The sequence below is a fragment of the Eumetopias jubatus genome, unplaced genomic scaffold (genome assembly GCF_037043125.1).
Source record: "Eumetopias jubatus isolate StellerSeaLion01/CBP00866 unplaced genomic scaffold, mEumJub1_p1.0 scaffold_13, whole genome shotgun sequence".
Classification (NCBI taxonomy): Eukaryota; Metazoa; Chordata; class Mammalia; order Carnivora; family Otariidae; genus Eumetopias; species Eumetopias jubatus.
In genome coordinates, this window is record NW_028274819.1 from 70,254,281 (window position 1) to 70,281,817 (window position 27,537).

General features: G+C 37.2%; 1 protein-coding gene and 1 pseudogene across 3 annotated transcripts in view; both read right to left on the bottom strand.

Moving 5' to 3' along the window:
- GRM5 (glutamate metabotropic receptor 5) overlaps positions 1-27,537 on the bottom strand; it is a 573,056-nt gene that overhangs the window by 128,071 nt on the left and 417,448 nt on the right. For all 3 annotated transcript variants that reach the window (XM_088017413.1, XM_088017412.1, XM_028091712.2), the window contains exon 3: positions 17,669-17,904. In XM_088017413.1, coding sequence (XP_087873539.1) covers positions 17,669-17,904 — 236 coding nt within the window. The remainder of the gene's footprint in view (positions 1-17,668; positions 17,905-27,537) is intronic.
- On the bottom strand, positions 22,259-22,374 carry LOC114199721 (small nucleolar RNA U3; annotated as a pseudogene).

The window sequence follows — 27,537 nt, forward strand, 5'->3', positions numbered from 1 at the left end:
TGAGGTCATATGATACATGTCTTTCTCTGATTGACTTATTTCACTCAGCATAACACCCTCCAGTTCCATCCACGTTGTTGCAAATGGCAAGATCTCATTCCTTCTGATGGCTGCATAATATTCCATTGTGTATATATACCACCTCTTCTTTATCCATTCATCTGTCGATGGACATCTTGGCTCTTTCCACAGTTTGGCTATTGTGGACATTGCTGCTATAAACATTGGGGTGCACATACCCCTTCAGATCCCTACATTTGTATCTTTGGGGTAAATACCCAGTAGTGCAATTGCTGGATCGTATGGTAGCTCTATTTTCAACTTTTTGAGGAACCTGAACACTGTTTTCCAGAGTGGTTGCACCAGCTTGCATTCCATCAACAGTGTAGGAGGGTTCCCCTTTCTCCACATCCCCGCCAATATCTGTCATTTCCTGACTTGTTAATTTTAGCCATTCTGACTGGTGTGAGGTGGTATCTCATTGAGGTTTTGATTTGCATTTCCCTGATGCCAAGTGATGTTGAGCACTTTTTCATGTGTCTGTTGGCCATTTGGATGTCTTCTTTGGAAAATGTCTGTTCATGTCTTCTGCCCATTTCTTGATTGGATTATTTGTTCTTTGGGTGTTGAGTTTGATAAGTTCTTTATACATTTTGGATACTAGCCCTTTATCTGATATGTCACTTGCAAATATTTTCTCCCATTCTGTCAGCTGTCTTTTGGTTTTGTTGACTGTTTCTTTTGCTGTGCAAAAACTTTTTATCCTGATAAGTCCCAAGAGTTCATTTTTGCTCTTGCTTCCCTTGCCTTTGGTGATGTTTCTAGGAAGAAATTGCTGCGGCTAAGGTTGAAGAGGTTGTTGCCTGTGTTCTTCTATAGGATTTTGATGGACTCCTGTCTCACATTTAGGTCTTTCAAACATTTGGGGTCTATTTTTGTGTGTGGTGTAAGGAAATGGTCCAGTTTCATTCTTCTGCATGTGGCTATCCAATTTTCCCAATGCCATTTTTTGAAGAGACTTGTCTTTTTTCCATTGGACATTCTTTCCTGCTTTGTCAAAGATGAGTTGACCATAGAGTTGAGGGTCCATTTCTGGGCTCTCTATTCTGTCTCATTGATCGATGTGTCTGTTTTTGTGCCAGTACCATACTGTCTTGATGATGACAGCTTTGTAATAGAGCTGGAAGTCCGGAATTGTGATGCCGCCAGCTTTGCTTTTCTTTTTCAAGATTCCTCTGGCTATTCGGGGTCTCTTCTGGTTCCATACAAATTTTAGGATTATTTGTTCCATTTCTTTGAAAAAAGTGGATGGCATTTTGATGGGGATTGCAATGAATATGTAGATTGCTCTAGGTAGCATTGACATCTTCACAATGTTGGTTCTTCCAATCCATGAGCATGGAAAGTTTTTCCATTTCTTTGTGTCTTCCTCAATTTCTTTCATGAGTATTTTATAGTTTTCTGAGTACAAATCTTTTGTCTCTTTGGTTAGATTTCTTCCTAGGTATCTTATGGTTTTGGGTACAGTTTTAAATGGGATCAACTCCTATACAGATATTGGTCTGTAATTCTCCTTTTTGAAGGGGTCTTTTTCTGGTTTGGGGATCAAGGTAATGGTGGCCTCATAAAATGAGTTCGGTAGTTTTCCTTCCATTTCTATTTTTTGGAACAGTTTCAGAAGAATAGATATTAATTCTTCTTGAAATGTTTGGTAGAATTCCCCTGGGAAGCCATCTGGCCCTGGGCTTTTGTTTGTTGGGAGATTTTTGATGACTGCTTCAATTTCCTTAGTGGTTATAGGTCTGTTTAGGTTTTCTATTTCTTTCTGGTTCATTTTTGGTAGTTTATACATCTCTAGGAATGCATCCATTTCTTCCAGGTTATCTAATATGCTGGCATACAGTTGCTCATAATATGTTCTTACAATTGTTTGTATTTCTTTGGTGTTGATTTGATCTCTCCTCTTTCATTCATGATTTTGTTGATTTGGGTCATTTCTCTTTTCTTTTTGATCAGTCTGGCCAGGGGGTTATCAATCGTGTTAAATCTTTCAAAGAACCAGCTCCTAGTTTCATTGATCTGTTCTACTGTTCTTTTGGTTTCTATTTCATTGATTTATGCTCTGATCTTTATTATTTCTCTTCTCCTGCTGGGTTTAGGCTTTATTTGCTGTTTTTTCCCTAGCTTCTTTAGGTGTAGGGTTAGGTTGTGTATTTGAGACCTTTCTTGTTTCTTGAGGAAGGCTTGTATTGCTATATACTTTCCTCTCAGGACTGCCTTTGCTGCATCCCAAAGATTTTGAACAGTTGTGTTTTCCTTTTCATTGGTTTCCATGAAATTTTTTAATTCTTCTTTAATTTCCTGGTTGACCCATTCATTCTTTAGTAGGATGCTCTTTAGCCTCCATGTATTTGAGTTCTTTCTGACTTTCCTCTTGTGATTGAGTTCTAGTTTCAAAGCATTGTGGTCTGAAAATATGCAGGGAATTATCCCAATCTTTTGGTAGCAGTTGAGACCTGATTTGTGACCTAGGATGTGATCTATTCTGGAGAATGTTGCATGGGCACTAGAGAAGAATGTGTATTCTCTTGCTTTGGGATGGAATATTCTGAATATGTTGTGAAGTCCATTTGGTCCAGGGTGTCATTTAAAGTCTTTATTTCCTTGTTGATCTTTTGCTTAGATGATCTGTCCATTTAATTCAGCGGGGTTTTAAAGTCCCCCACTATTATTGTATTATTGTCAATGTGTTTCTTTGGTTTTGTTATTAATTGCCTTATATAATTGGGTGCTCCCATGTTAGGGGCATAGATACTTACAATTGTTAGATCTTCTTGTTGAATAGACCATTTAAATAGGATATAGTGTCCTTCCTCATCTCTTATTACAGTCTTTGTTTTAAAATCTAATTTGTCTGATATAAGGATTGCCACCCCAGCTTTCTTTTGGTGTCCATTAGCCTGTTGAATCGTTTTCCACCCCCTCACTTTCAATGTGGGGGTGTCTTTGGGTCTAAAATGAGTCTCTTGCAGACAGCATATTGATGGGTCTTGTTTTTTAATGCAATCTGATAGCCTATGTCTTTTGATTGGGGTATTTAGCCCATTTATATTCAGCGTAACTATTGAAAGATATGAATTTAGTGCCATTGTATTGCCTGTAAGGTGACTGTTACTGTATATTGTCTGTGTTCCTTTCTGCTCTATGCTGCTTTTAGGCTCTCTCTTTGCTTAGAGGACACCTTTCAATATTTTTTGGAGGGCTGGTTTCATGTTCGCAAATTCCTTTCGTTTTTGTTTGTCCCAGAAGCTTTTTATCTCTCCTTCTATTTTCAGTGACAGCCTAGCTGGATATAGTATTCTTGGCTGCATATTTTTCTCCTTTAGTGCTCTGAAGATATCATGCCAGTTCGTTCTGGCCTGCCAGGTCTCTGTGGATAGGTCTGTTGCCAATCTAATGTTTCTACCATTATAGTTTACATATCTCTTTTCCCGAGCTGCTTTCAAGATTTTCTCTTTGTCACTGAGACTCGTAAGTTTTACTATTAGATGTCGGGGTGTGGACCTATTTTTATTGATTTTGAGAGGGGTTCTCTGTGCCTCCTGGATTTTGATGCCTGTTTCCTTCCCCACATTAGGGAAGTTCTCTGGTATAATTTGCTCCAATATACCTTCTGCCCCTCTCTCTCTTTCTTCTTCTTCTCAGATCCCAATTATTCTAACGTTTCATCTTATCGTATCGCTTATCTCTTGAATTCTGCCCTCGTGATCCTGTGGTTGTTTCTCCCTCTTTTTCTCAGCCTCTTTATTTTCAATCATTTGGTCTTCTATATCACTGATTCTTTCTTCTGCCTCATTTATCGTAGGAGTTAGTGCCCCCTTTATTGATTGCACTTCATTAATAGCCTTTTTGATTTTGACTTGGTTAGATTTTAGTTCTTTTATTTCTCCAGAAAGGGTTTCTCTAATAACTTCCATGCTTTTTTCAAGCCCAGCTAGTATCTTTAAAATCATGATTCTGACCTCTAGGTCTGACATTGCACTAACGTCCGTATTGAGTAGGTCCATGGCAGACGGTACTACCTCTTGTTCTTTTTGTTGAGGTGATGTTTTTCGTCTTGTCATTTGTCCAGGGGAGAATAGATGAATGAGAGAACTGCTAACAGGTCAACAACGTCCCCAGAAAATATACTCTAAACCAATCAGAAGAGACCTGAAACTGGGGGGAAAGAAAGGGAAAGAAAGAAATAAGAAAGGAAAAACAAGAAAGAAAACGATAAAAGCAAACAAAAACAGAACAAAACAAAAAAAAGAATATGGTCAAATATGATTAGGCTGGTGCATAGATCAGTGCCACACACTAGATTTTGGGTGTATTTTGGTCTGTTAGAAGAAAGTGCCTCCTAAAATTTAAAGAAAGAAAGACTTATATCTGTACAAAATAAGGGTTGATACGATGAAGGGATGGAATATGACTTTAAAAGTGAAAATTATAAAAAAATTTTAAAAAAGGAATTGATCAGAAGGTATTTGAAAAAATAAAGAAGAGGTTTAAAAAAAAAGGAAAAATAAAGAAAAAAAAGGGGAGAGAATGTGATCTGGTAGGAAACTGGAAAAAAGCCATACACTAGAGTTTTAGGGTATATTTTGATATGTTAGAAGAAACTCTATCTCAAAATTTTAAAGAGAGAACAACATATATATATATATATATATATATGCCAAAAATAACGGCAACTACTATGAAGCGATAGAATATGACTCTAAAAATGAAAAATAATTTTTTTTTAAAAAAACCGGTATTGATAAGATGTTGGTTGGAAAAGGGAAAAAGAAAAATTTAAAAAAAACAGTTAAAAATTTTAACTTTGAAAGACTAATTAATCATGGTAAAAAAGCCATGAATTCTATGTGCAGTATTCCCCAGTGCTGGAGTTCTCCCGTTCTCATTGATCGGTAAACTTGGTCTTGGCTGGCTGTTCATGCTGATCTTCTGGGGGAGGGGCCTGTTGCCGTGGTTCCCAAATGTCTTTGCAGGAGGCGGAATTGCCCCGCCCATGCCGGGTCCGGGCTTAGTAATCAGCTCGGTTTTGCTCTCAGGAGCTTTTGTTCCCTGCAAGCTTTCCGTACAGCGTTGGAGGACTAGAGTGAGAATGGCAGCCTCCCAATCTCTGCCCCAGAGGAGCTGAGAACTCGGGGCACCGCTCTTCAGTGTGCCCCCAGAGAAAAGCAGTTGGTCACTCTTTTCTCCGCAGTCTCCGGTCGCAATCTGTGCTCACCCGGCCTGTGACCGAGCGTTTCTATTTCTGGCACCCAACCCCATGTGTAGTCTCCAAACCCTGAAGATCCCTGCGGTGCGCTCCCGCACTGCTCCTCCCAGGGGAGGGAGGGGAGTCTCCACGGATCTCCCACTTGTTGTGTCGTTGCTGGAGGATTAGTGCCCCGACTGTCACGGATCACAGTTTATGGCAACCCCGAGCTGAGAGCTTGCTCCTCGTCTCCGGTTCTGCAGCCGGTTTCCCCGCTCCAATACCTGGGAGCTCTGCTGCACTCAGGCACCCCCGGTCTTTCTGTGACCCCAACGGTCCTGAGACCACACTGTCCCTCGAGGGTTCCACCCCCAGCTCAGCCACTGGAGTGACGTCCCTCAGCGGAGCTGACTTCTAAAATTTCCAATTTTGTGCTCCGCAGCTCTAGCACTTGCCAGAAGCGCTGCCGGAGACCCCCTCACCCGTCTATCCTCCCGAATATCACCTCGGATTCACTTCTCCGCACGTCCTACCTTCCAGAAAGTGGTCGCTTTTCTGTTCAGAGAGTTGTTGCTATTCTTTTCTTCAAGCTCCTGTTGAGTTCCTAGGTGTTCAGAATGGTTTGATCCCTACGCAGCTGAATTCCTGAGACCAGACGAAATCCAGATCTCCTACTCCTCCGCCATCTTGCTCCGCCCCTCTTTCCCAGGTCTTAAGTATTATCCTCATATGCATGCAGTGATCAATACTCAGCTGCATACTCAGGAAGTAGCCTCTGCCAATCTCCAGAGTTCCCCCTTCCTGCACCTCTCTACTCTTTGTTCCTGTGCTCTGAGAACTCTAGTTTCCTTGGTTTTTCTGAACTCACAATTCCATCTTCTTAACTCTGAATTGGGCTCTTAACACAGCAGGGGAGTGGCAGAGGGAGATGGAGAGAATCCTCAACACACCCCTTGGTAAGCATGGAGAGCAATGTGGGGCTCCATCCCAGGACACTGAGATCATGACCTGAGTTCACCTCATTTATTTCCTGTTTCTTAAGAATAACTGTCCTTCATCACTTGATATTCAATGTCTTAAAAACTGTTGTTTTATATATTTTGTCTTTTTGTTGTTGTTGTTGCTATTTTAAGAAGGAGAGTAAATCCAGTCTCTATTACTTCACCTTTACTAGAAGCAGACACTTTCCCATCACATCAAGTGTCTTCCCATACATCATCATACCTAAGCCTCACTAGAGTCCTCTGTCAGGTATCTGTTTTAATACTCACCTCATCTCACACCTGAGAAAACAGAGATTCAGAGACACCTAATACTGGCTACAAGTTAAGTTTTTTAATATAGATCTTCTGGGTGTAAATGTAATACTTTTTACAGTACACCTGTATACCTTAAGTGACTGATTCAGCAAGCTTGTCTGGGCTCTCTTTGGTTTATGTTAAATATCTTTAATACATCATGCATTCCATTTCCAGTATGTTAAGAGTTTGAAAATCTTGGCAGTTTCTAATGCAAGGGTTTTGTTCTGGAGATCTCTTCGAGTACTTTTTTGATGGTAGCTATTCATCATGAAGAATTACATACACTGACACTTACTTGGATGGATAATTACTCTTATTTCTTAAACTTTGGAATTCAAATAAGAAATATGACAGATTATGTTTCTTAAAACTTTGATATGTTAATATCTGGGGCCTTGATCTGGCTCTATGTTCCATTTCTTTAAAGCAGAGTCCAAGATGGTGAAATTCTCCTCTCCTGGCAATGAAAAGTATCAAAATGTAACAAATCCAAGAATTGCATTAAGCCAAAACTGACACTTCAAATTCTAATTAACTTAATTCTTTGGCTGATATAAAGAAAGAAATGGGCTTCTGCTTAGCAGATTTCATCACATACATTATGATAATGTGATCAAATATCTTTTTCAGTATATGGTTATTAAATTGTCCTAGTGTAGTCTTTCCTGAAGTATGGTGATAATAAATGTCATATAAGATGAGTTCATAGTAAAAGGAAACAACAATAAAGGAGATGCTGAATTAACGAAAGGTATTTAAATTTTTTTTACAATGGGATTTGTCCTTTTCCAACATGTGGATATACATTATGTATCTCTAAAAAATGGACACAGAATGTAATAACCCAATATATGCAACCATGGAATCCTTTTTGCACATTGGATTAGTTTTTTTTCCAAGTGCTATCTTGGATATATTAATGTAGTGCAAGGATGAGAAATCTCTAATCTAGAGGTTAGGTATGGCATTTCATTTATTTGGCCTTTGTGATGCCTTTACTAAAGTTCAGCTCCTCTTATCTAGACAATTATTTCCTCTCAATTTACTGTTCTGGGTTTTCTAGTCATGTTTTTAGAAGAGATGCTGAAGTGTTTTGAGCAAAGTCTAAACCACAAAGAAGTGTTTTTGTTTTGTTTTTTTTTCTTAAAATTTATTTATTGGGGCACCTGGGTGGCTCAGTCAGTTAGGTGTCTGACTCTTGATTTTGGCTCAGGTCATGAGCTCAGGATTGTGAGATCAAGCCCTGACTCTGGCTCCACACTCAAGTGGAGCCTGCTTAAGATTCTCTCTCTCCCCCTCTCCTCTCTCTCTCTTTCTGTCTTTCTCTCTCTTAAATAAATAAATTTATTTATTTATTTATTTATTTATTTATTTATTTATTTATTTGAAAGAGAGAGATTGAGAGAGAGTGAGTGTACACAGCAGGGAAGGGGCAGAGGGAGAGAGAGAGAGAATCCTCAAGTAGACCCCTTGGTAAGCGTGGAGCCCAATGTGGGGCTCCATCCCAGGACCCTGAGATCATGACCTGAGCTGAAATCAAGTGTCAGCCACTTAACTGAAGCAAACAAGATGGCAGAAAGAAATTTCTGATGCATAAGAAAGTATCCTTTAACTAACCCACCTCAAATACTTATGACACATATTTATCAGAGAAAATGTGGACATCTCTGGCTGGAAACCTGCTGTAACAAAAATGGAAAAGAGCTACCTCCAAGCTAGTGAAATTAACAGGAAATGTTTTTAATGTCAAAAAATTCCACACACTCCATAAATGTGATTAGTATTGCTAGTATCTTTTACAAAGAAAATGCGTAATGGTAATAAGCTACCATGATTTGAGCAATTTAAAATTAATTTGTAATTTGTTAACTGCAGCAGCTTGTGCATAAAAATAAGGGACTTCCATATATAAACACACACATGTTCACACAGGATATTCAAGGCACAGTTCAGTTCACTGATAATGCTAAACCAGATAAGAATTCTGGATCTAGTCAACAAATCAACAGTGACCTTGGGATCTGTAGCCCACAGATTGGGAACCTCCGTTCTAGGTCCTCTAGCCGTTGTAACACTACATGGGTCTAAGAGAAATGAAGTCACATTCATTTAACAATATTTATCACATACTTGTTCTATATAAGGCATCATGTTAAGAATTTGGAAAACACAGATGAGTAAGACAGTTCTTCTCCTTGAGAAATTTATAATTTAATGGAGACAGATGGACATAAAATGTTTACATACTGGTGTAACAATGTGAAAAATTTATTTATATGTTAGTGTAATACAGTGGAAAAAATTATACTGCTGTAGCTGCTTTATCTCCTCTGAGGATGGCATCATGTTTTCTCTGGAGTAAATGGTTTTCTGCTTGGCAATGTAACTTCAGTAGCAGCTTTGCACTCAAAAGGTGAGCAACACTTCTCCAAGGGTAGAATTTTGAAGGAGACAACAAAACAAAGAAACAGATCAACAGCTCTACCTATGAAATGAAGAGATATTTACTGTGGCATATAAAAATATTGAGAGGAAAGGGGGTAAGGGTTATAGAAAAAGAAAGGGAGAGGAATCAAGCAACATAGTGGCAGAAATCTGGTGGGAGTGGGTGTGTGTCGGGGGGAGAGTATGAGAAATTTGGACTGAAGGGAATGTTAGACTGGACATAGTGGCAATAGGACTTTTATGTGGAGGTGGGTTAGTTAAGGTAAACTCAGAACACGAACACAGGGAAGTGCAAAAATCATAACTATACATTAATTTTTTTCAAAAGAAACACATCCTAGTGATTATCACTGGCTCAAGAAATAGCACCAGAAATGCCCTCCTGGCCAAAGGACTTTTACGTTGCTCTGAACCCATTTTTCTCATCTTCATTTTATTGGTAGTAGTTTGGCATATGCAGAAATGCCTGTGTGAGTGGTGACTTGGTGGCATAAAAATAAAGGGCATGGAGGATCTACGTTCAATATCTGGATTGGTATGTGACAAAAAGAAGACAAAAGGCATAGGAAGGGACATGAGGAAAAACACAGTTTCTTTGAGAACAGGAAACTGAAGTCATCTGAAACCATGAGAATATATGCTCTGTGGAATTGACAAATATCTTGAGGTAGGTCTTTCACTGAGCAAAAGTGCATGTGCAAAAGTTCAGGGACTTAAGTAGGCATGCCACTTGAAACTGGATGAGCACAATCTGTGAAGTGCTTGGAGCATAGACTTCTTGGGCTTAAGGTATAAAAGCTGAGATTTGAAAAACATATATGGTGAATTTGAAGAGTTGTTTTTTTTTTAAGATTTTATTTATTTATTTGACAGAGACAGAGAAGCGAGAGCAGGAACACAAGCAGCGGGAGTGGGAGAGGGAGAGCAGGCCTCCCACCGAGGAGGGAGCCCGATGTGGGACTCGATCCCAGGACCCCAGGATCATGACCTGAGTCAAAGGCAGACGATTAACGACTAAGCCACCCAGGTGCCCTGAATTTGAAGAGTTTTGACTGGGGCAAAGAGGTGTGTTTCCTTTTTATAGACATTGGAGAACCATGGAAGATCATTAAGAATGGGAGCAATAAGGATGAGATTCATTCTTTATATGGACTCTTTTGGGGTTATTTGTCAGCATAAAATGGAGGAGGAAGAATCTGGTATCAGTAAGAAGATTAAATAGGAAGATTTTTCTAATATATGTAGTGAGAGATGATGAAGAACCAAACCACAGCAGTGGTTTAAAGATTTGAATTCAGCCAGCAATGAAGAACAGATAACAGATGTGGAAAATGTTCAAACAGTAGAATTAACAGTATTTGGTCACCAGTTGGCTGAGAGGATGCTAGAAGGGGCATAGGAGAGGGCCACTTTTCCCTACATCTTGGGAGACAGGGTAGATGGATTTATCATTTACTCAAACTGGAGATGCAAAAAGGAGGAACTCAAAGTTTAGGGCTGTGGTTGCAAAAGTTATAATGAGGCAAGTTTTAGGTATGTGAGTTTGAGGTGCCCTCAGGACATCCAGATAGGAATGTTTGTGTGTTAATGTCATAAATGACATCTCTGGAAAATACTGGAAGTGACAGGGAGAAATCATAGAAAGGAGACAGTAAATGAATGTCAGTGGTTGACAGTGTAACTGTAAAGGAAATGGGTCCTTAAATTCATTCAAAAATGGAATAGCATACAGTTACTAGAAAACAGTTTTAATTTAATTCTCTGTAGCTCTTATTACTGGGTTATTTAAATAAACAATTAGAAAAGTTAAACTATATTCTTCATACTTTAATTTATTATCATTACTAGTCATTTAGTTTATAATTCAATTGTAACATAACTGCAATTTAAGTAAAATTTACTGAAATTGGGCTCACTGTTAATAGTATATAAACCTAGATTCTGTCAAAACCACTTAGTAAGACACTGAAGGTTTATAGTAATATTTTGATTTAAGTTTTTAAATGCTTAAAAATAAAACAAAAATTAACAAAAGTATAAGCATTTTGGACATTATAAATTGCAGGGTTCACTTATATATCCAAACTGGGATTGTACAGGTAGTGACGATTAAAAAACAAAAAATAAAGGAGGAACCTTTGGTGTTAGGTAGGATGGAGAAGAAAGCAAATGGAAAATTCTTTTACTGCATAACTTTAATAGGCCAAAGAAATGCAAAATTAAAAAAAAATTTAAAGGCAGTGAAGATGTATGGACACAACAAAGACAGAATGAAGAACAAAGAGGAGACCTATGAAAGTGGGCAGGTGTCACCCACTACTTTGTTGTTTGAGGGCACCTGCAGGTTCTGGACCAGGCTGCCAATCTAGTTTGGTCTGAATGAAGGGACATTAGTTTACTAGGGTGGCCATAACAAAGTACCACAAACTAGGTGGCTGAAAACAACAGAAATTTATTCTCTCATGGTTCTGGAGGCTGGAAGTCAGAAATCAAGGTGTCGACAGGGCCAAGCTTCCTCTGAGACTCCTGGGGGAGTCCTTCCTTGCCTCTTCCTAGCCTTTGGTGGTGGCCATTGATCTCTGGCAATCCTTGTCCTTGTGTTGCATCACTCAAGTATCTGCCTATGTCTTCCCCTGTCACTTTCCCTGTGTGTCTCTCTGTCTCTCTGTCACTTCTCTTTTGGCGAGATTAAGAGCCCATCCTACTCTAGTGTGTCCTTATACTAGCTAATTACATCTGTGATGATGCTATTTCTCAATAAAGTCACCTTCTGAGGTCCTGGGAAAGGATATGGCATGTAGCTGGGGGAGGGGGAGGTGTAACTCCACACAGTACATGACAGTTCTGGAAAAAGAGAAACCAGAAGTACTTTTGGATATTGAAATGATCTGCTATCTCAATTTATAAACAGCAGGAGCCCTAAGTGCATGGTAGTCTTTTTCCTTTTTGATTCATTTGCTGATTCTGGGGGCTGCATGGAGGCTCAAGATTTTGAAGAGGAAGACTGAAATCTCCCATTGTTTTATACTATCTGAAAGAAAAGACCCACCTGAGGAATAGAAACTGCTCAAACTTCAATTAGTTCTTTCCTCAGAATGCATGCCAAATTTGGAAACCATATGGTACAGGAAGCTCGAGAGCAAAGCTCAAAAATAGTAAAAATCTGATCGAGTCAGTCAGCCAGGGCATGGGATACACTAGACTCTCAACTGATATTACATGTTAGCTGTCCCTTAAAGACATTTTTAAACCAGAAGTTGACTCCTTCTATCTTATGTTGCAACTTACCTCATTTCAATTTCTTTGAATCTGGACAAGGTGAACCATTACTGGGGTGAAAATAATATAAAATTCAATCTGTATGGTATTTTATACTCAATGTCTAGCACAAAAGAAAACATGGTAGATGTGTCAAGAAGCACAAAATGTAACCAATGTGAAAAATAAGTCAATAGAAGAAGACTGACAGAAGATCCAGATGTTAGAATTAGAAAAAAGGGACCATAAAATAGCTATAATCAATCTGTTCAAGGAAATAGGATAAATGATTGAAAAAAGTGGATGAGAAAGAATATTTCAACAGAAAGTTGAAGACTATAAAAAGAAAGAAAATGAGCATTCTGGGACTGTAAAACACCATATCTGAAATTAAAAACTTATTTTGTTTAACAGCTGACTGGACATAGGTGGGGATATGATTGGTATAATCAAAGACAGAATAATAGAAAAGAACCAAATTGAAGCACAGAGAGGAAAAAGAGAAGAAAGCCCAGAGAAAAAGTCACCGGTATGACACAGTCAAATAATCTAATAGGTGTATTTGAGCACAAGAAGGAGCAGAGAGGGAGAAAAATGTGGCAGAAGGAATGTTTCAGGAAATAATGTCTGGGAAATTTTCAAAACTGATACAGGTCTTTCTTCCACAGGTTTAAGAAGTTCTGGAAGCCCAAAGGATGAAATATATAAGGGAAATCACACCTAATCTCATCATGATCAACTAAGAACTTAAAAAAAAAAATCTTAAAAGCCTAGAAAAAAAGATACATTTGTATCAAGGCTACAACATTAAGAATGGTGGCTAAATTCTCAATGAAATAATGGAATACAGAAAACAAAATGGAATGCTGTTTTCAAAGAAAAATTAAATAAACTGAAGAAGACCCAGCAATACAGAAAGCTATACTTGGCGAATACATTTTTAAAAAAATAAATGTGAAATATAGATATTCTTATGAAAAAAAGCTGATAAAATTTGTTGGCAGTAGACCTATATTACAAGAAATACTAAAAGAAATTCTTTAGGCTGAAAAATATCACTGGTGAAAGCAAAGAAGTACAAGAAGGAATGAAGAACACTAAAGTGGGTAAATATGACTGTTGACCATTTACAGCAACAATCCTAGGAAAGCCTGTGGGGTACATAATACATATAGAAATAAATTATATGGCAATAGCAAAAAATAGTGTTGGGGGATAAATAGATATAAATATTTGCAAGATTTTTGAATATAAGCAAGAACCATCTTAAAGATCCATTTAGTAGTTCTATGGAAAACTAAATGAATTATACTGAGATGAAACAAAAATATTAAGAGAGGTGATAGAATAAGATAATAAAAATTATTGATGAATCCACAAGAAGGCAGTAAAAGAGAAAGAGCTGAAGAACAAGTGGACAAATAGAAAACAAATAACTAATGAGAGAAATAGAAACTAGAAATAAGCCATGGTCTAATTGGGCAATTTTCATGATACATATATCCACATTATATAAGGAAGTCTTAAAATAGATGTTAAAAGATAACTCAAAGAAATGTGCAAAAGACTTGAACAGACACTTTACAAAATAAGATGCCCAAATTTCCAATAAGCATATGAGAAGGAACTTAGCTTGGTAATAGATAATGGAAAGCCAATCAAAATCACAATACGATACAAACACACACTTACAGAATGTTTAAAAAAAAAGATAGAACCAAGTGTTGGCAAGAGTGCAGAGCAATTTGAACTCTCATACATTTCAGGGAAAGTAGAAATTAGTCCAATCATTTTGGAAAACTGCTTGGCACTATCTACTAAAGCTAAACATATGCAGAGCCTATGATGTAGCAATTCCATTACTAGGTATACATCTAACAATAATTAGGATATAGGTCTTCCAGAAAATATGTACACACTTATTAATAAAATCTTTATTTCTAATACCTAAAACTGTAAATAATCCAAATGTCCATCTATAGGAGAACTGATAGGTAAATTCTGGTAGTAAATCCATACAAAGGGACATGACATAGCAGCAATAAAAAAACAATAAACTACTAATATACAATGATGGGATAAGCTCTACCACATTACTTTGAGGGGAAAAAGCCAGACACAAAAAACCAAATAATGTAAGATTCTATTTATATTATATAAGAGAATAGGCAAAGCTAACAGGCATTGAAGAATTCATATGAATGGGGCATATTCTCTATAAAGCTGCTGCTAATTCTGGACTACTAGATTTAGATACCTCTCCTAACTTTTATACTTTGCCTCCCAAGAATCTCCTAAGAAAAATAAGCAGTAATTCAGCTATGAATATTTCTATTCTTTGGGTCAAGCCATTTTTCTTTTGAACTCTCTGATTTAATGTACTGTAGACAGTGAGTAACATAAAACATCTTGACTGGCATGAATTACAAACTCTTAATACTTCTTTTTTTTATTATGTTATGTTAAACTCTTAATACTTCTTAACACTCTAACTCAAAAATGGTTGTCTTATGCACACTGCCTGATGAAAGGGCTTAAGTGCATTATATTTAGGAAAACACTGGTAAATTCAGTAGTGTTATAAATACAAGTAACCTACTGGGGCCTCTTTGAAGATGGGGATTAAGATAGTGCTTGCTTCGACAGCACATATACTAAAATTGAAGATGGGGATTAAGATACAAAAAGGACATTTGAATAAATAAGGAAATATGTTCAAAAGTAGAGAGTAGTGAACATTTGGGTATCCATTACTGCATTCCATAGTCATATATAAATAATTTTAAGATTTTTCTTTTTTGTATCTTTGGCCTATTTATTAACTATTATATAATGCAAATTTGATGGCAATTTTTAGAAAACTATCATATTCTATCTCTTTAGTATATCATATTGGTTAAACTTTAGACAAACCTGAGTCCAAGTATAAGTTCCAGTGTTTAATAGTTAGGTGACCTTGAGCAAGTTATTTTTTCTCTCTAAATCTTGGTTTTGTTATTTTTAAATAAGGATAATCATAGTGCTTCCCTTATTGAGAAGAATAACAGAGGTACTTCACATAAGTGTCCATGTTTATGTACAAAATGACATCATTGTCAGATAAGATTCCAATGGTGGCAGAGTAGCTGAAGACTGCTTTCTTTCTTTTTTTTTTTAATAAATAATCTATATTTATTACATGCGAATAAGTAATACAAAATCAATTAAGCTTCTGTGATTTATGTCACCACCGTTCTTTTTGTTATCTCACCTCTTTTTTTTTAAAATTTTTTATTGTTATGTTAATCACCATATATTACATCATTAGTTTTTGGTGCAGTGTTCCATGATTCATTGTTTGTTCATAACACCCAGTGCTCCATGCAGAACGTGCCCTCCTCAATACCCATCACCAGGCTAACCCATCCCCCTACCCCCCTCCCCTCTAGAACCCTCAGTTTGTTTTTCAGAGTCCAACGTGAAGACTGCTTTCTAATACTAGAGTAAGGAACCAATTCTGAGCAGAGAAATTATATCAGGAAAGTTACGTGAAAGAGAGCTACAGCAATAGGTTGAAAGGCAGGCTTTTACAGAACAATTTCCATAGAAATAATATTCCATGGAAATCAATTAAAGAGTTTTTCAAGACTGTATCTAAATAAGGTCTCTAACAGTAGAGAAACAAAGAACTATTTCAAGGAGAAAACATTTCAGACAAAGAGGCATAGGAACAGAGCATTGGTACAAAAGAGGATGAAGATCAACTGGAAAAATTCCCTTAGCCAGACTGTTAGGGACAGTCACTAGCACCTTGGTAAAAGAGACTGAAGAAGAGATCAGATCTATTGTTTACTCTTTATAACTCCTTGAATGTAGCTACATATAGTAATCTGTACACAATCATAGAATTGGAGCCCAGAGAGAAAGAGTTTCCCAAATCTCAAGAGCGGAAATAAGTCTGTGGCCATCAGAAACTGGATAGAATGGTGAAAAAATATGAAATTATCTATAAAAATTGAAATTGTATAACAGGAGTCACAATGTATTGTGTTATGTATTCTCACACATTTCTTTTTCCTGAAAATAAAAATAAAAACAAAGGAAATGAACAAGCATTTGAAAATTTTGGACAAGAAGTATCTGAAGTGAGAGAGAAACAAACACAGGCTCACACCATGAGCCTTCTGTGATTTCTGGATTTCAATGACCAGTACAAAATCCCACACTCCAGCATCCCTCCCCTCCCTCGCTACCCTAATAGGAACTGACATAAGGTTGCCAAGTTCTTATTTTAGTAAGAACTGACATTTAAAAACAATCACAAATTGCCATTTACTCCTTTCTTCATTTCACAAAAGAATGAACTAATACCAAAAAACATAGGATGGACATGAACTGGGAGGGAAAGTGCATTATGAAAAAATTCTCTATATCATTCCCATTATTCTCATTTTTGTGCTGGAATGGGACAACTTCTCTGTGAACTGGAATTGGTTTGTGGGCCAGGATTTCAAACCCACTGCCAGGGTTTGTGTTCCAGGCTTGTGGATAAAAGACACCTCTACCACTAACTCAAACTATTTTATTCCCATGTAAATGCATATGGGGTTCTTGTTACACAACGTGGGGATAAGGCAGTCTCAACAAATCCCTTATCAGTTTTAACAAACCTAATTTTTAGAAAATTTGACATATAGATCAATATTGGCCTTACCTCGGTTATTAGAGTCGAGATTCCCTTTCAACGTGCAACTTATAAATAAGAGTGCCAAGACCCTGTGTTTAACTCTTATAATACCACTTACAATACTGGATTGCAACATTGGCTGGCATGACTATCTCCCTTCTAGACACTAAATCTCTTGAGAGCAGTAACTAGTTTTCCTCACCTTGGTACCCTTACAACCAAAGCCAACAGTTGGGACAACGTAAGCCCTTATACATATGTAAGAATGCATGGCTCTGCTCAGATTGTGTCTCCTAAAACATAATAACTATACACAACAAATCCCTGCTGGGAATTGGCTCTGTCCTTCAATATTCACTGATTCATTCTTCAGAATATATGAAACCCTTACCAAGTGTTTAACGCTGTACTAACTGCTCAAGACAATCAAAATGAGCAGAATGTAGATCTTGCCTTCAAGGGCGGCAACAGCATTTCCTCTATGAGGCTCACGTTATCTTCTTAGCACAGTGCCAATTTCTTGAATGATATAAATAATAAAATTGTTGATCTCCGTGGAGCAAACATTTGCTCTGATATGTTTTTCTTAGTGAGAATAAAGTCCATTTATCACTGTAAGTAGCAATACCCACCCTGTTTCTGTAAGAGTCCTCTTCTCTAACAGATTACAGCCACTATTCCCCTGACACACTTTACTTAAATTGGAGCCTTAGCCTTATCCACTCTAAATGAAACAATAAATCTGCTTACTATTGCAAGTTTTGTTGTATTTGCTGTTCTCCTGTGCAAACCCTTCCAGCCGGCACTGAAAACGATGCTGCCAAAATTCTTGAAACCAAGGGTTTCGAAGGTTTGTTTCTGGCCGGAGCTTCAGATAATAATCATCAAACCACTTGACATCGGGAGATTGGAGCTTGATTGTGATTCCACCAACAGCTTCTCGCTGATATCCATCTGTCACATCATACCTGTCCGCCCAGCCATCACTGTGGGGAAACAAAAACCAGCTCAGCTCAGAACAAATAGTTTCTAAGGAAATGATTCCATATTTGCTTTCTTTTTGAAAAGTTTAGTCATTAAATGGCTCTTCAGGCCACACCAGGGTATACATTATACCTACATGATTACTGAAAAAGAAGCTTGGAATAAAGAGTATGAAACACCATGGGAACTTTGGGTCTAAGAGGGCTAGAAGGCACCAGTCTTACTAACCTCAAACTGTGGAGAATAACGTAATGCTTTTGGCAAATTTTACTGGTTGTAAAACTAGTATATGCATGGAAATTGCATGATATCACCATTCATACTACTTACTGGATAGCTAGGTCAACTTTAAATCCATTCTGTTCCTTTACTTTATAATAATTATTATAATGATCATAAAGTAAAAATGAAAATATTTCTAAAACACACCTAATATAAATTTAACATCCTATGACATGATATTAATTTTTTTTCCACATTTTACAAGTAAATCATAAGGAGGTTATAAAAACTGATTATGGTCATTCTGTTAAATATAGATTCTTCAACACTTCAAATGGTGTCCCATAATCCACAATCCATATACTCTTTCCTGTCACATGGTACTTCTTTAATACATTTAAAATGCACATATGAAATCCTGTTTTACATTGGACAGATTAAAAAACTTCTTAACAATGAGCCATCAAGGATGGTGACAGGGATCATACACTTCAATATTACTATCATTCTATGTACTGACCACTCAAAGTAACCTAGGAATTTTAAAATAAAAGAGTTTGAAATCAGAGAGTTTGTGTTACAATGGTATAAGAGTATAAAAGAATAAGGGGAAAGTATTCTAAGCTTATTTGGAAAATATGTGAGACACAACATCGGAAATAAAAGATATAAAAATATGTTTATATCAAATTTGGGCACACCTCGAGGCATTCAGACAAAAGATACTGACTTTTCCATCCTCTCTCCCATTGGAAGATGCACAACTTGTGCTAAGTATCTGCTGGGACCTGGTGGGGCTGTCCTTCTTTGAAGACAGGCAAATGCTTTTTCAGGAAAGATAAAGAAAGTCAAGGGACATTTTAACACTGAGAAAAAGTAACAAAAAGGGAAGAGAAGGGGTTTGGAGAGAGCTGAGTGGAAAAACAGAATGGAGCCTCCTGAAAGCAAAGCAGGAAGTGTTTGGAGGTAAGGGGCGGGAGGTGGGGGTGGGAGGATGGGGGGTGGGTGAGGTGGTGAGTGCAGGCACGGGGGAAAGGGGGAGGGAAAGGATTTACATTCACAATCATTGTTTATTTCATCCATATTAGATATATTTATCAGAATGTAAATTTCCCTTTATCTTCCTTAAAACGCATTTTTGTCTTTTTAACTTTTTTTGTAGGTGGAGAGCATGCTCCAATATTTTGCATATAAAATCAGTGCTCGGGAAGGTATTATATAAGTAATTGATTAAAATAAGTATAAAAAAACATGTACTTTTTTTCTAGCATGCTCTGCTATGGCAACTCTGACTTAAAAACTGATAATGAGAGTTTTTCCAAAGGTCACGGATTACTCATTAAGATATCATAGGGGCTTGCCATAACTTGAGATGTTTCCTAAGGCATCAATGGGTAAAAGAGGAGAAAATAAATAAATAAATAAAATTAACCATTTCTTCTAAGTTGTCGCTGATAAAAGAGATTTCGTTAAAAATTATGGTGAAATTTCAAAACTTTTGTGGCAGATCAGGAAAAAAACACTAATAAGTCATGCAATATGTTTTGTCCCAGTGTTGAATTTGGTTACTTCACACATTCTCTTCCCTCAAATTTCTCATTTTCAGCTGCAGAAGATTTTATTTAAAGCTGACAAGTTGAAATGCTGTGGGCTTGTTTGCCTCATTTTCTCCCTCTGTTGTGGAGGGTTTATTATATCACTGGTATGAGAGTGTAGGTCTCATTGGCGCTGGAGGAGATGCAGGGGCGTGCTGCAAACGGAGCAGAAAAGGCTGTTTGTCAAGCAGAGCCCCATTCTCCAAGAAGTGGGAATTTAAATTGCTCCTTTTGTTAATGCTAGCTCGCTCTTATGTAACACTATGATTATGAATATTACATAAGAAATGGTTCCAATTTACCCTTCACAATTCATTCACTGAATTTAATGAGGATTGTAAAAAGCTTGTCTTGATAAACTTTTTTAGAGGAAATATTTCCATAAAAAAAGTATCCAGGCCAGATCAATTCTCATCATGTTCTTTAGCTTTATTTTTCCAGGTACAAATCTCTTCTCCATATTTAAGAATCTGGCAAAAGATGTTTTATTAGTAGTCTGTAAGTTAGAGTTCTGAATTTAAAACAGTTTTGTTCCAGATGTTTCCATTCAAGAGCAAAGTAAAAAATCATAATGGAGTTTGTATGCAAACAGAAAATTCCAATATCTATTTGACAAAACAGGGTTATTCTATTTAAACTTACTGAGGAATGTCTGCTATGTAAGTTTCAAGAAACTTCATTCCATGCTGGCTAAGTTAGATGGTGTCATGTTGACTTTAGGTTATTAAATATTAACATTTTCATAAAAATGTGCTTTTAAGATTTGTGTTAAGATGATAGGGTATCTCTAAGTAAGAAATAATAAATCCAAAAGCAAAATGAAATACCAAGAAAAACTTGCGCTTACTTTTCTATGATCTAATGCTTTACATTACATTGATAGATTAGACTGTCAAGTACTACCTAAATACTTTTGGGTAACATCTATTCTACCAAATAAGGAATAAAGAGTAGGGAGGAAGATAAGGAAACAAACTAAAAATACACCATTTTTAAAACATCTCTCTAGATTTAGTATCTATCTATCATCTATCTATCTATCTATCATCATCATCTATCATGTCCATCCATTCATCCATCCAACCATCATTTATCTAATTTCCCTTCTCACTGGTGGGCGTTTTACCCATCTCCCCATAATCCATTTCATTATTTTCCTTCCGATTCCCTGATATACAGTAAATCCTCATTATTTGCAGATTTTGTATGTGCAAATTCATCTACTTGCTAAAATTTATTTGCAATCCCCAAATCAATACTCATGGCAGTTTTGTGGTCATTTTCACACATACACAGAGTGGCAAAAATTTTGAGTCTCTTGATGTGCACATTCCCAGCTGAGACTGAACAACATGCTCCTCTGCTTTCTTGTTTTAGCTTTCATATTATAAACAAGTGTTCTTTTCATGATCTATTTAGTATCAGGGTTTTTGTATTTTTGTAGGTTTTTTTTTGTTGATTTCACTGTTTAAAATAACCCCCCAGCATAGTGCTGATGTGTTGCCTAGAGTTCCCAAGTGCAAGATGGCTGTGATATCCTCTACATAGAAAAAGCATTTTTAAAACCAGCTGCATTCATGCATGAGTAAAGTGCTATTCGTTGTGAGTTCAATATTAATGAATCAAAAATATATATTAAATAATGTGTTTTTAGACAGGAACATGCATAAAGCAAGGTTATGTACTGCCTATGTGATGGAAATGTTGTGAGTAGAGGCCCCCAGCAATTTAAACCTGTACTTCCCCTGGGGACAGTGGTCACTATTCACTAATTCAGTGTTTGGTGCATGTTTATGGAACATTACTGTGAATAACAACAATTAAGTGTACATATAATATTCTTAATTGGAGTGTTATATTAATCAGGGCTCCAGCTTTTCTTTGACTATAGAAACTGAGTGAGTTGGACATTTAAAATAGGAAAAACATTTTTAGCTTACTTGGCTTAACTAAAGGAGGAATCTTTAATATATACCCAATCTAAAAACACCTCCTTAGTAGATACCTTAGATTCTTTAAATTCTCCCTGAAGACATCTTAAGGACATGCTCATCCTGCAAGAATTTATTTTCATTTTCTTTCCAAATTGCATTACTAAAATATATATTCCTACTCTATTATCTACATATCCTCCTTTCTTCTCTCAGCCCTCAATTTCCACTATTTCTCCTAATTAGCAATTCATGGAAATTTAATTTTTATTTGTTTTCAACAGAAGATTGTTGTTTAACAAAATTGACTCTGGAATTCTCTAGCTATAATTCATCTTCCATATCTCTACAGCTTTGCTTATTTTCATCAACATTTATTAAATATCTACCTATCTTAGACTAAATTATTTTGTGGCAATAAACAGTTCCAATGTCCCAGTGGTTTAGTACAGAAGTTTATTTCTTGCTCAGCCTTTAGATTCATTGCTGATGGTCTATAACTCTGCTTCATGTTGCCTTCATTCTGAGACACAGTCTGAAAGAACACTTTCCTTCTGGGACATAGCCAATGTTGCAGAAGGAAAAAACATGCAATTGTTCTTAAGTAGTCTACTCAGAAGTGGCACAGGTCACTTTTGTTCATATTTCATTGATGAAAGCAAGTCATATGGCCAAGCTTAACCTAGTAACAAACTATAGAAATGATCCCTGAAAGTATAGTCTTTGGCCAAGCCTAACCTAAATGGGACAGGTGCATATGATTTTTCCCACACAGGGGATCAATTAATGTTGTGAAGAAAAATTTACGTCACCACATTTATTATGTATTGACATTGTATTGAGACTGAAAAAAAACAAGTTAAATAGGTTTTAGACACTACACTCCAAGACTCACAGACTAGTAGAGAAATGAGAAAGAAGGACAGATATATAAATAAATGACTCATATAAATAAATATTGTTGCAGGTGTGAAACAAATGCAATGGGAGAGAACATCGGTAAATAACTGACTATGTAGGAAGATCAGTTTATTTATTATTTATTTATTTATTTATTTATTTATTTATTTATTTATTTATCTATTTATAAAAGGAAACTTATTTATTTGTGAGACAGAGGGAGAGTGCAGGGGAGGGGCAGCGGGAGAGGGAGAGGGAATCTTAAGCAGGCTCTACAGTCATCATGGAGCCTGACTCGGGGCTCCATCTCACCACCCTGAGATCATGATCTGAGACAAAATCAAGGGTTGGACGTTTAACCAACTGAGCCACCCAGGTGCTCCCAGTTTTATTTGTTTTTAATATTTATTTATTTATTAGAGGCGGGTAGGGACAGAGGGAGAGGGAGAGAATCCCAAGCCAACTCCCCACTGATCTCGGTGCTCCAGTCGGCTCCATTTCAGGACCCTGAGATCATGACCTGAGCTCAAGCTGAGAGACCGGAGCTTAACCAACTAAGCCACTGAGGCTCCCTGGAAGATCAGTTTTAAACTGAGCTTGAAAAGTATGGATAATGGAGTGATAAAGGTATTTTGAAATGTTATTTTCTAGATAGGGAGAAGGTATTTGGGGATCAGAAAATAGTGACTATGAAGGATCGGAGCTACGTAGATCACCCAGGAAAGTGAACCAATGAGAATAAGCAAAGGAAGACCAATTGCGAATGGTCTGTTGTGTCATCCCAAGGGTTTGAACTTTTTCATTTGGGCAACAGGGAGCCAGTGGTGGCTTTTAAAGTGGGAAATGAAATGAGGAGACAATGAGAACTGTGTGAACTATGGTAGCAGTTTAACAGATCAGCGTGGTCGTAGATGAGTGTTCAGGGAATCAAGTTAGAAAATGTGCTGCAGTGTTCACGGAAACTGTTGGAAGCCTGAATTTCAAGGAGTAGCAGTGGGCTTGCGGAGCCTCATTTGTAAGGAATTCTAAGAATCCATAGGAAGAGATGTGTGGAGAATCGGGGTAAAGGGGGATTTTTACGGTTTATGGGGGACATTAATGCTATTGTGATGATATTGCAGGTATAAAACATCCTAAATGTAAAGGAGAGGAAGACAACAGGTCTGGGGTGAAAAAAAGAAAATGAATACAAGCTGGAGTCTGTGATGATCAGATTTCCTTTTATATGCTCTCTAGTAGTTCTTTTCTCCTGGATTTTTTTTTTTTTAAGATTTTATTTATTTATTCATGAGAGACAGAGAGAGAGAGAGAGAGAGAGAGAGAGAGAAGCAGAGGGAGAAGCAGTCTCCCAGAGAGCAGGGAGCCTGATGCGGGACTCGATCCTAGGACCTTCAGGATCACCTGAGCCGAAGGGCAGACGGTTAACCATCTGAGCCACCCAGGCGCCCCTTCTCCTGGATTTCTATCTGTTCTCTACATATACAACTGATTTGAATGTTAAAAAAAATAAAAGTTAACAATTTTCTTATCTTTGGTCCACTACCATATTAACCTACCCTATTCTATTTAGTATTTTTGTATGCTGAACAATAGCTGTTGGCAATCAGAAAATGAGAAATAATGAAAATTATAGAACTCTAAAGACTTGATACTCTATACCATTATGTCCTTACAATATAAATATTTTAACCTTAGAATTATTGTTTTTATCATTTATTTTATTAAATCAGTGATATATAAAGCAGATCAATACTTATGGTTATAAAATAATTACTTCCAGGTTTACAACCAATAGATTTAATATCAAAATAAATTTCTGGAATGTGAAAGCCCCTGAAGGCTACATGCTAACAGGAATAAGAAAAAATCTTGGAAAATTATAAAGAGAAAAGGTTTATGAATTATCAAATGTTATTAGAGATGATAAATAATTTTAAAAAATTGTTTCTATTATCAAAATCTAAATCTGTATAATGCAGATGATATAATATTCCTTTCCTCATTTCTTGTTAATATATTTTAAGTGATTGCTATGGAAAACAGAAAAATACATGTAGCACAGAAAATTGCCATTGGATGATCCTTTAGTTACAGTCTCCATGTTCTATTCATTCCAGCTCATTAATTCAATAAGCATTTTGAATGCCTCTTCTGTACATTCGAACTGCACAGACACTGTGGTAGGTTCTAGTACATGCCCTTAAGGAGCCAACAGTCCATTAGGCATGACCTGGCTGAATGGGCAATCCTGACTTACGACCCATTGGCAGTCTCCTCCTTTATCCTTCGGACCGAACATACCCTTTCCTTTTTCCTTAGTCTATCTGCAAACAGTACTGTTCATTAGGTTTCCAGTCACTGCATCACTTACTAAAAATCACATTCCTGTCCTACCTCCCTGAGATTATTCCCCAATAACCCCAATTAGTATTCTGGGTGTTTTCAAACTCTCAGTTCTTAACATTTACAATCTCTTGATTTATTTACTGGGATGGCTAATCACATACAATTGGTATGAATTTCATTAGTTGAACTCTCAGACAACCCAATGATTCAGTATAACTCTACAGAGTTCTTGGGGAGGCATCTGCCGTGGGCAAACAACATGAAAAATCCCCTCCAAATCTGTTTCAAAAGGAGCAATACCAGATTTAAAATGTAAGCATCGGAATGACTGTTCCTCCAAGGGAGCAGTCATTAAATTAGTGTCAGGAGATGTGGGTTGGGGGCTGTGCCAGGCACCCATGGTCATTCTTCAGTCCTGCGTGTCAGAATGTCAGTGCTGCAGAGAGTAAGCACACACATGTTGTATCCTGGAGACGTAACACATAGATTCCTTTGCCTCAGATGTGTCACACATTCACACCCCCAGGCCTTTGAGTACACTATTCCCTCTAGAAAGAGTGCCACCTCTTCAACACGTCACATGTCTTCTGATTTTAAAATCTAATTCATCAGTCAAGCCTGGGCTAGAATGCGACCTAGCAATGACTGGGCTAGAATGCAACCTAGCTTGAGCTCCCCTGGGCTGAACAGTTTCCTCCTCTCTGCTTCCAAAATGCTGGGACACTTATTCCTTTATTCATTGAACAAGTATTGGGTAACTAATATGCTAAATGTGGGGTATTGTGGCGAACAGGAAGACAAGACCTGCACTCATGGGGCAATATTATGATGCTTTTAGTTTTGCATGTGTCATCATATTTATTTTTGTTTTCTCTAAGTAGACTAGAAATGTTATACTTTGGAAAACTCCTCATCTTTATGTCTATTATAAAGCCTGGCACGTAGTAAGTTTAATATAACTTATTAGAAAATTAGATCTTAAAAGGCAAAATTCAAATGATAGAGAATTATTTTAGGATAACTGTATATATTCATTTTTAATTGAGGATGCTCCACTGTCGGATGTACCTTGTAAAATGACTCTGAAGGCTGAATTGACTCCCCCTTCCAAAATGGTCCTCTCCATTCTCTACCTGATGCTATTAAGGTTAATGAGTACATTCATTAGACTGCATCCCAGCATTTTTTTTTTCCAAATCTCTTCACAACCCACATAATTATTATGGAAACTGCTGTTCTACCCACATGTAATCATCATCCTGCCAAATCTTTTACCAATAGCATTTTAACAGATATTTCAGGATTTTTTTTTTCTAATAGTGGGAGTCTACTGACTGCTTGGCTGTCTTCATATAATATTTCTTTTTTTTCTCCTCTGGGGGAGTAGGAGGTCTTAGAATCTCTAAATAATAGTGAAAAGCAAGGAAGGATATTGCGCTTTCAGACAAAAGTTCTTATGAATATACACCAGTCAACACTAATGGATTATTTAATTCTAAAGAGAAGCACAATGTAGATTTTTTGAGAAAATGTTTAGGTTACTTACTGATAATCAACCTATCTCTGGGGTTTATAAATATGAGTTTTCCCAGTTTCCAAGGCTTTATAAAGAACAAGTAAATGTGGATTGGAGGAGCTACATTAGAACATTCAAAAGAAGGATAAAAAGTTAGGAACCTAAACTTTGCTATGTGTCTAGCGTAGATCAGGTGATTTCTATCATAATACTTTCCCTAATTCTCTGTAGGCTTTGGAGGTGACTATTTTTAGCCCTGGGTTTTACTGCTCAGGAAACTGAGGTTCTGAGGGATTAAGGAACCTACTCAAAATTTCACAGCAAATATAGAGAGGATTTAAACCCAGATATTTCTAGCTGCAAAACTCCAGTGCTTGCAGTGATGATAGCAAGAAGTGTTTCTTAAGGGGAACATATTTAAAAGGCATGTAATGGAGGATGGGGAGCAGAGTGTAGGGCTAGGGCTGCATAGGTAGAATTCTAACATGACACCCAAGATTGTTGCTCTCTGGTGTACACACACCTTCTCCTACCTTTTTAGTCAAACACTAATCTAGATAGGTGCTGCTGTGAAGGGATTTTCAAGATGCAATTAAGGTCCCAGATAAATTGACCTTAAAAATACAGGGAGATCAACCTCAGTTATCTGACCTAATCAGGTAATCCCTGAAAAGAGACTGGCTCTCCCTGGACAAAGAGATTCCAACATGAGAGGGATTTGAGGTGAGAGGGCTGGAGGAGAAGCTCTATTGCTGGCTTTTAAGATGGAGGTAGCTCTGTGTAAAGAAACACAGTGGCCTCTGGGAGCTGAGAGTGCCACGAGGCGAACAACCAGCAAAGAAACAGAGACTCAGGCTTGAATCCAAAAGGAACTGAATTCAGCAAAAACTTGAATGTGCTTGGAAGCAGATTCTTCCACAAAACCTCTAGAAAGGAATGCAGTTCAGCCAATGCTCTGATTTCAGCCTGTTTAACTAAGTGGAGAACCCACTCATGCCAGGCATGGACCCCTGACTTCTAGAAAGCATGAGATGATAATGAATACTGTTTTAAGCTGCTAAATTTGTGGTAATTTGCTACACAGTAATAGAAAGTTATTATGCATTTCCCACCTCTCTGCTACAT